Source organism: Dipodomys merriami, unplaced genomic scaffold (genome assembly GCF_024711535.1).
Source record: "Dipodomys merriami isolate MVZ:Mamm:240054 unplaced genomic scaffold, mDipMer1.0.p SCAF_114, whole genome shotgun sequence".
In the NCBI taxonomy this organism is placed as follows: Eukaryota; Metazoa; Chordata; class Mammalia; order Rodentia; family Heteromyidae; genus Dipodomys; species Dipodomys merriami.
Window position 1 is genome coordinate 1616159 of NW_027202427.1, and position 9997 is coordinate 1626155.

General features: G+C 64.4%; 1 protein-coding gene across 2 annotated transcripts; it reads right to left on the reverse strand.

Annotated features, from left to right (window-relative positions):
• Positions 1–410: 410 nt before the first annotated feature.
• On the reverse strand, positions 411–9791 carry LOC138822670 (uncharacterized). 2 transcript variants are annotated; one of them, XM_070015452.1, is made up of 4 exons: positions 9777–9791; positions 9136–9371; positions 8391–8629; positions 411–893 (listed from the first exon to the last, which is right to left on the reverse strand). In XM_070015452.1, exons 2-4 carry the CDS (start codon positions 9251–9253, stop codon positions 615–617), a joined length of 636 nt encoding a protein of 211 aa, XP_069871553.1. In that variant the 5' UTR covers positions 9254–9371; positions 9777–9791; the 3' UTR covers positions 411–614. The 2 variants fall into 2 exon arrangements, with proteins under 2 accessions (XP_069871553.1, XP_069871552.1); XM_070015451.1 differs by lacking the exon at positions 9777–9791 and having other exon boundaries at positions 9136–9484.
• Between the last annotated feature and the right edge of the window lie 206 nt (positions 9792–9997).

Consider the following 9997-nt stretch of genomic DNA (forward strand, 5'->3'; position numbering starts at 1 on the left):
CTTGAGCCACAGCACCACTTCTGGCTTTTTTTCTTTTTGCTTATGTGGTGCTGAGGAATCGAACCCAGGGCCTCAGGCATGCCAGGCAAGTGCTCTACCACTGAGCCACTTTCCCAGCCCCCTCTGGTTGGTTTTGTAGAAGAATGGTTGGTGGTTTGAGCCCAAATATCTGATACTTACTCAGCATAAGAAGCGGCATGGCTAGGGCTCCTTGGTGCAGGACCGGCAGGTATTTGGTAGAAATCCTGGATTGTTTTCCAGAGAAAACATTATGAAATGTGATTCCTATCTTCCTGGCACTCAAGGATCATGTGGTATTTGGTTTTAAAAATCACACACACACACACACACACACACACACACACACACACACACACACACACACACACACACACACACACAGAGTGGAGACATGTTTTAGCCTGTATTAGCATCTTGGAACCCCAGAGACAAAAGCCAGAGAGGAAGCTGCGTGGGTCTCAGTGTCCTGAAGGTCAGGTTCACGTCCTCGCTCCCTGACTGCGGAAGGCGGGCCGAGGGCCAGCCCCAGCCCGCGTGGGTGCAGGAGTGAAGTGCGGCGGGCAGCGCGGCCGCGGTGGCCCGGTTTGGCTGCGTTAACGAGCTCCGCGGGCCGAGGCCCCGCACAGCCATCTGTGGTCTCCAGAGCCGGGGCCGGAGGCTGAGCCTGGGGTGCCGGCAGCAGGGAGCCCTTGCACCGCGAGCCTTCGCTTGTAGGGGACACGTGGCTCCATGGCCTCCTGTGGCCTCCCTTCTGGATCTGTGTGCGGGTTTTCTCTCAAAAAGACCCCGGGTCTCGATACATGGCGTTCTGACATCTGCTGCTTCGGACTTCGCTGTGGGACGGTGCAGCTCGCATGGGCGATGTTCTGGATCTAGAGGTGGGAGGTCACGTGGCACCAGCCCCACCGCACACAGCGACACCAGCCCCGCCGCACAGTGACACCAGCCCCACACACAGTGACACCAGCCCCGCACACACAGTGACACCAGCCCCACACACAGTGACACCAGCCCCGCACACAGTGACACCAGCCCCCCCGCACACAGTGACACCAGCCCCCCCGCACACAGTGACACCAGCCCCACACACAGTGACACCAGCCCCACACACAGTGACACCAGCCCCCCCGCACACAGTGACACCAGCCCCTCACACAGTGACACCAGCCCCGCACACAGTGACACCAGCCCCACACACAGTGACACCAGCCCCACACACAGTGACACCAGCCCCGCACACACAGTGACACCAGCCCCACACACAGTGACACCAGCCCCGCACACAGTGACACCAGCCCCCCCGCACACAGTGACACCAGCCCCCCCGCACACAGTGACACCAGCCCCACACACAGTGACACCAGCCCCACACACAGTGACACCAGCCCCCCCGCACACAGTGACACCAGCCCCTCACACAGTGACACCAGCCCCGCACACAGTGACACCAGCCCCACACACAGTGACACCAGCCCCACACACAGTGACACCAGCCCCGCACACACAGTGACACCAGCCCCACACACAGTGACACCAGCCCCGCACACAGTGACACCAGCCCCCCCGCACACAGTGACACCAGCCCCACCGCACACAGTGACACCAGCCCCCCGCACACAGTGACACCAGCCCCCCGCACACAGTGACACCAGCCCCCCCGCACACAGTGACACCAGCCCCGCACACAGTGACACCAGCCCCACCGCACACAGTGACACCAGCCCCCCCCGCACACAGTGACACCAGCCCCACACACAGTGACACCAGCCCCCCCCCGCACACAGTGACACCAGCCCCGCCCGCATACAGTGACACCAGCCCCGCACACAGTGACACCAGCCCCGCACACAGTGACACCAGTCCCGCACACAGTGACACCAGCCCCGCACACACAGTGACACCAGCCCCGCGCACACAGTGACACCAGCCCCACCGCACACAGTGACACCAGCCCCACCGCACACAGTGACACCAGCCCCCCCGCACACAGTGACACCAGCCCCCTGCACACAGTGACACCAGCCCCGCACACACAGTGACACCAGCCCCGCACACAGTGACACCAGCCCCACCGCACACAGTGACACCAGCCCCGCACACACAGTGACACCAGCCCCACACACAGTGACACCAGCCCCACTGCACACAGTGACACCAGCCCCCCCGCACACAGTGACACCAGCCCCGCACACAGTGACACCAGCCCCGCACACAGTGACACCAGCCCCACCGCACACAGTGACACCAGCCCCGCACACAGTGACACCAGCCCCGCACACAGTGACACCAGCCCCACACACAGTGACACCAGCCCCGCACACAGTGACACCAGCCCCACACACAGTGACACCAGCCCCCCCCCGCACACAGTGACACCAGCCCCGCCCGCATACAGTGACACCAGCCCCGCACACAGTGACACCAGCCCCACACACAGTGACACCAGCCCCGCACAGTGACACCAGCCCCCCGCACACAGTGACACCAGCCCCCCCGCACACAGTGACACCAGCCCCGCACACAGTGACACCAGCCCCACCGCACACAGTGACACCAGCCCCACCGCACACAGTGACACCAGCCCCGCACACAGTGACACCAGCCCCCTGCACACAGTGACACCAGCCCCCCGCACACAGTGACACCAGCCCCGCACACAGTGACACCAGCCCCGCACACAGTGACACCAGCCCCCTGCACACAGTGACACCAGCCCCCCGCACACAGTGACACCAGCCCCCCGCACACAGTGACACCAGCCCCCCCGCACACAGTGACACCAGCCCCACACACAGTGACACCAGCCCCACACACAGTGACACCAGCCCCACACACAGCGACACCAGCCCCCACACACACAGTGACACCAGCCCCACACACAGTGACACCAGCCCCGCACACACAGTGACACCAGCCCCCACACACACAGTGACACTGGCCCCGCCCCCCACACACACAGTGACACCAGCCCCCACACATACAGTGACACCAGCCCTGCACACAGTGACACCAGCCCCGCCCCCCGCACACAGTGACACCAGCCCCGCACACATACAGTGACACCAGCCCCCCCACATACAGTGACACCAGCCCCGCACACAGTGACACCAGCCCCGCACACACAGTGACACCAGCCCCCCCACATACAGTGACACCAGCCCCACCGCACACAGTGACACCAGCCCCGCACACAGTGACACCAGCCCCGCACACACAGTGACACCAGCCCCACCGCACACAGTGACACCAGCCCCCCGCACACAGTGACACCAGCCCCCCGCACACAGTGACACCAGCCCCCCCGCACACAGTGACACCAGCCCCGCACACAGTGACACCAGCCCCACCGCACACAGTGACACCAGCCCCCCCCGCACACAGTGACACCAGCCCCACACACAGTGACACCAGCCCCCCCCGCACACAGTGACACCAGCCCCGCCCGCATACAGTGACACCAGCCCCGCACACAGTGACACCAGCCCCGCACACAGTGACACCAGCCCCGCACACAGTGACACCAGTCCCGCACACAGTGACACCAGCCCCGCACACACAGTGACACCAGCCCCACCGCACACAGTGACACCAGCCCCACCGCACACAGTGACACCAGCCCCACCGCACACAGTGACACCAGCCCCCCCGCACACAGTGACACCAGCCCCCTGCACACAGTGACACCAGCCCCGCACACACAGTGACACCAGCCCCGCACACAGTGACACCAGCCCCACCGCACACAGTGACACCAGCCCCGCACACACAGTGACACCAGCCCCGCACACAGTGACACCAGCCCCACTGCACACAGTGACACCAGCCCCCCCGCACACAGTGACACCAGCCCCGCACACAGTGACACCAGCCCCGCACACAGTGACACCAGCCCCACCGCACACAGTGACACCAGCCCCGCACACAGTGACACCAGCCCCGCACACAGTGACACCAGCCCCACACACAGTGACACCAGCCCCGCACACAGTGACACCAGCCCCACACACAGTGACACCAGCCCCCCCCGCACACAGTGACACCAGCCCCGCCCGCATACAGTGACACCAGCCCCGCACACAGTGACACCAGCCCCACACACAGTGACACCAGCCCCGCACAGTGACACCAGCCCCCCGCACACAGTGACACCAGCCCCCCCGCACACAGTGACACCAGCCCCGCACACAGTGACACCAGCCCCACCGCACACAGTGACACCAGCCCCACCGCACACAGTGACACCAGCCCCGCACACAGTGACACCAGCCCCCTGCACACAGTGACACCAGCCCCCCGCACACAGTGACACCAGCCCCCCGCACACAGTGACACCAGCCCCCCCGCACACAGTGACACCAGCCCCACACACAGTGACACCAGCCCCACACACAGTGACACCAGCCCCACACACAGCGACACCAGCCCCCACACACACAGTGACACCAGCCCCACACACAGTGACACCAGCCCCGCACACACAGTGACACCAGCCCCCACACACACAGTGACACTGGCCCCGCCCCCCACACACACAGTGACACCAGCCCCCACACATACAGTGACACCAGCCCTGCACACAGTGACACCAGCCCCGCCCCCCGCACACAGTGACACCAGCCCCGCACACATACAGTGACACCAGCCCCCCCACATACAGTGACACCAGCCCCGCACACAGTGACACCAGCCCCGCACACACAGTGACACCAGCCCCCCCACATACAGTGACACCAGCCCCGCACACAGTGACACCAGCCCCGCACACACAGTGACACCAGCCCCACCGCACACAGTGACACCAGCCCCCCGCACACAGTGACACCAGCCCCCCGCACACAGTGACACCAGCCCCCCCGCACACAGTGACACCAGCCCCGCACACAGTGACACCAGCCCCACCGCACACAGTGACACCAGCCCCCCCCGCACACAGTGACACCAGCCCCACACACAGTGACACCAGCCCCCCCCCGCACACAGTGACACCAGCCCCGCCCGCATACAGTGACACCAGCCCCGCACACAGTGACACCAGCCCCGCACACAGTGACACCAGCCCCGCACACAGTGACACCAGTCCCGCACACAGTGACACCAGCCCCGCACACACAGTGACACCAGCCCCACCGCACACAGTGACACCAGCCCCACCGCACACAGTGACACCAGCCCCACCGCACACAGTGACACCAGCCCCCCCGCACACAGTGACACCAGCCCCCTGCACACAGTGACACCAGCCCCGCACACACAGTGACACCAGCCCCGCACACAGTGACACCAGCCCCACCGCACACAGTGACACCAGCCCCGCACACACAGTGACACCAGCCCCGCACACAGTGACACCAGCCCCACTGCACACAGTGACACCAGCCCCCCCGCACACAGTGACACCAGCCCCGCACACAGTGACACCAGCCCCGCACACAGTGACACCAGCCCCACCGCACACAGTGACACCAGCCCCGCACACAGTGACACCAGCCCCGCACACAGTGACACCAGCCCCGCACACACAGTGACACCAGCCCCCACACACACAGTGACACTGGCCCCGCCCCCCACACACACAGTGACACCAGCCCCCACACATACAGTGACACCAGCCCTGCACACAGTGACACCAGCCCCGCCCCCCGCACACAGTGACACCAGCCCCGCACACATACAGTGACACCAGCCCCCCCACATACAGTGACACCAGCCCCGCACACAGTGACACCAGCCCCGCACACACAGTGACACCAGCCCCCCCCCGCACACAGTGACACCAGCCCCGCCCGCATACAGTGACACCAGCCCCGCACACAGTGACACCAGCCCCACACACAGTGACACCAGCCCCGCACAGTGACACCAGCCCCCCGCACACAGTGACACCAGCCCCCCCGCACACAGTGACACCAGCCCCGCACACAGTGACACCAGCCCCACCGCACACAGTGACACCAGCCCCACCGCACACAGTGACACCAGCCCCGCACACAGTGACACCAGCCCCCTGCACACAGTGACACCAGCCCCCCGCACACAGTGACACCAGCCCCCCGCACACAGTGACACCAGCCCCCCCGCACACAGTGACACCAGCCCCACACACAGTGACACCAGCCCCACACACAGTGACACCAGCCCCACACACAGCGACACCAGCCCCCACACACACAGTGACACCAGCCCCACACACAGTGACACCAGCCCCGCACACACAGTGACACCAGCCCCCACACACACAGTGACACTGGCCCCGCCCCCCACACACACAGTGACACCAGCCCCCACACATACAGTGACACCAGCCCTGCACACAGTGACACCAGCCCCGCCCCCCGCACACAGTGACACCAGCCCCGCACACATACAGTGACACCAGCCCCCCCACATACAGTGACACCAGCCCCGCACACAGTGACACCAGCCCCGCACACACAGTGACACCAGCCCCCCCACATACAGTGACACCAGCCCCGCACACAGTGACACCAGCCCCGCACACACAGTGACACCAGCCCCACCGCACACAGTGACACCAGCCCCCCGCACACAGTGACACCAGCCCCGCACACACAGTGACACCAGCCCCCCCACATACAGTGACACCAGCCCCGCACACAGTGACACCAGCCCCGCACACACAGTGACACCAGCCCCACCGCACACAGTGACACCAGCCCCCCGCACACAGTGACACCAGCCCCCCGCACACAGTGACACCAGCCCCCCCGCACACAGTGACACCAGCCCCGCACACAGTGACACCAGCCCCACCGCACACAGTGACACCAGCCCCCCCCGCACACAGTGACACCAGCCCCACACACAGTGACACCAGCCCCCCCCGCACACAGTGACACCAGCCCCGCCCGCATACAGTGACACCAGCCCCGCACACAGTGACACCAGCCCCGCACACAGTGACACCAGCCCCGCACACAGTGACACCAGTCCCGCACACAGTGACACCAGCCCCGCACACACAGTGACACCAGCCCCACCGCACACAGTGACACCAGCCCCACCGCACACAGTGACACCAGCCCCACCGCACACAGTGACACCAGCCCCCCCGCACACAGTGACACCAGCCCCCTGCACACAGTGACACCAGCCCCACCGCACACAGTGACACCAGCCCCCCCGCACACAGTGACACCAGCCCCCTGCACACAGTGACACCAGCCCCGCACACACAGTGACACCAGCCCCGCACACAGTGACACCAGCCCCACCGCACACAGTGACACCAGCCCCGCACACACAGTGACACCAGCCCCACACACAGTGACACCAGCCCCACTGCACACAGTGACACCAGCCCCCCCGCACACAGTGACACCAGCCCCGCACACAGTGACACCAGCCCCGCACACAGTGACACCAGCCCCACCGCACACAGTGACACCAGCCCCGCACACAGTGACACCAGCCCCGCACACAGTGACACCAGCCCCACACACAGTGACACCAGCCCCGCACACAGTGACACCAGCCCCACACACAGTGACACCAGCCCCCCCCCGCACACAGTGACACCAGCCCCGCCCGCATACAGTGACACCAGCCCCGCACACAGTGACACCAGCCCCACACACAGTGACACCAGCCCCGCACACAGTGACACCAGCCCCGCACACAGTGACACCAGCCCCACACACAGTGACACCAGCCCCGCACACAGTGACACCAGCCCCCCCGCACACAGTGACACCAGCCCCCCCGCACACAGTGACACCAGCCCCACACACAGTGACACCAGCCCTGCACACAGCGACACCAGCCCCGCCCCCCGCACACAGTGACACCAGCCCCGCACACACAGTGACACCAGCCCCCCCACATACAGTGACACCAGCCCCCCCGCACACAGTGACACCAGCCCCGCACACAGTGACACCAGCCCCGCACACAGTGACACCAGCCCCACACACAGTGACACCAGCCCCCCCACACACAGTGACACCAGCCCCCCCACACACAGCGCGCCAGCGAGCACTGTCCACCCCGCGCCTCCCCCCCCCCCCGTCCCATCCTGCGCCCCCCCCCCCGCCTGGCCCGCGCCTCCCCACTCTGCCCGTCCCGCGCCTCCCCCGCGCCTCCCCCCCCGGCCCGTCCCAACCCCCCCCCCGCCCGTCCTGCGTGCCTCTCCCAAGGGTTTCCAGGAAGCGTCCTCAGAAGCTGGGGCCAGATATGCAGAACCTAAAACACTCTGCCCATGCCGTAGGGGTGCATTCTTATTATTGTGCAGTTATCTGTCACCATCCATCCCTAGAACTTTCTGGAACCTTTCCCCACTGAGACTCTGGACTCATTACACTCTAGCCATAAAAAGGAAGGAGCCTCTGACCCAGGCCGCTGCATGGCCGAACCTGGAATGTTGAGTGAACTTCATGAGTCACGGAGCGCAGCAGGGGATGCAGCGAGGGAGGTCCAGTCCGCCACGAGCCGGGGAGCCGGGGAGCCGGGGAGCCGGGGAGCCGGGGAGCACACAGCATGGAGATGGAGACCCGGCCTTGGCTTCGTAGGATGAAGTGCGGTTTGGACTGCGTGACAATGCGGGCTGTTTCCTCGGGGCGGGGAGGACAGGATGCTTTCTGCGTTGTGTGTTCTGGACACAGTGTAACCCGACAATCACATAAGTAAGAGAGGGAAACGTGACAAAGACACAAACACCAGGACGAAAGGGAGACACGCAAGGAATGCCAGGGTGCCCGCCGCCGCAGCCTCCACGCCCAGACCTCTAGTTCTTGGTCTCGCTCACCGTGCTGTCCTCTGCTCACGAAGCCCTCCCTGTTTACACACACACACACACACACACACACACACACACACACGCACACACACACACACACACACACACACAAACGCACACCCAGCAGTAGGCCGAAATGCTTCCCCTGTTTTGTGTTCCCTCCCTCCCTCCCTCCCCAGAGCTGCTCATCCCTCTCCCCCTCTACCAGGTGGTGAAAGACCAGCTCTGAGCAGACAGAGAGGTGAATTCCTCCCAGAGCCCCCCTCCCCCTCCCCCTCCCCCTCCCCCTCCTCCCCCATCCCCCCCCCCCCCTCCTGCAAGGCGCTGCACCCACCGCAGCTCCCTGCAGAGCCGGTGCTCACCATGTCCTGCCCGGAGCTCAGCTCTCCTCTGTAGGGTATGTTCTTCCAATGCTCCCCGCTTGGCTCTTCGGCCTTCCCTCCCTCCGTCTGCGGCCTCCAGCCTCCAGCTCCTCTCCATGCCACCGCCATGCCCACAGGCCCTTCGGATTTGCCCTTAGGCAACGGCCATGCCACAGAAACGAGAGCCGGTGCCAGCGACTCACACCTGTCATCTCAGCTACTCGGGAGGCTGCGATCTAGCTGAGGGCCGTGGTTCCAAGACAGCGCAGGCGGGAAAGCCTGTGAGACTCATCTCCAGTTAACTACCCCAAAGCTGGAAGTGGTAGAGTGCTAGGAAGCCGGGGACAGCACCAGACCCCAAGGACCAGCCCAGCCCCAGCCCAATTTAGGAAGAGTCAGACTGCAGCACCCCGCCGCGTGAGGAGGGCCGCGCCCGCGCTCAGGGAATATCGCCTGGCAGTAGGAACCCCACAGGAGCTTTTAGCCCCTAGAAGCAGGATTTCGGGAACGCCACCTCAGGGCAACCAGGTCTTGGAAGTTCCTGTTCACAAGCTCGGGCTGGCCCCTCCCGCCCCTCTTCATGCTCAGGCCTGGATGGGGGACCAGTCACCCCGTCCTGGACCCTGAGACGCCTGGCCTACCTCTGTGACCGTGTCACCAGTGTCACCGGACAGGGAAAAAGCACTGGAAATGTTTTGGCATTTGGTCAGAGTGACAAAGTCCTTACTTTTATAGTTTATAGGCCCCATTGACTGACTTCCTGGATCAAAATAGCCTTTTTTCATGCGACAGTCAACTCTGAAATATTTTCATGGAGAGACTTCAAAAGAAGGAGCTGGAAGGTATCTTTTTTTTTTTTTTT

Coding starts and splice junctions, on each gene's coding strand:
- LOC138822670 (XM_070015452.1), bottom strand. CDS start 9,253: ATGGAGAGGAGCTGGAGGCTGGAGGCCGCAGACGGAGGGAGGGAAGGC. Junction 8,630..9,135: donor TGAGCTCCGGGCAGGACATG/GTGAGCACCGGC, acceptor CACTGTGTCCAG/AACACACAACGCAGAAAGCA. Junction 894..8,390: donor AAGTTCACTCAACATTCCAG/GTTCGGCCATGC, acceptor TCCCACCTCTAG/ATCCAGAACATCGCCCATGC.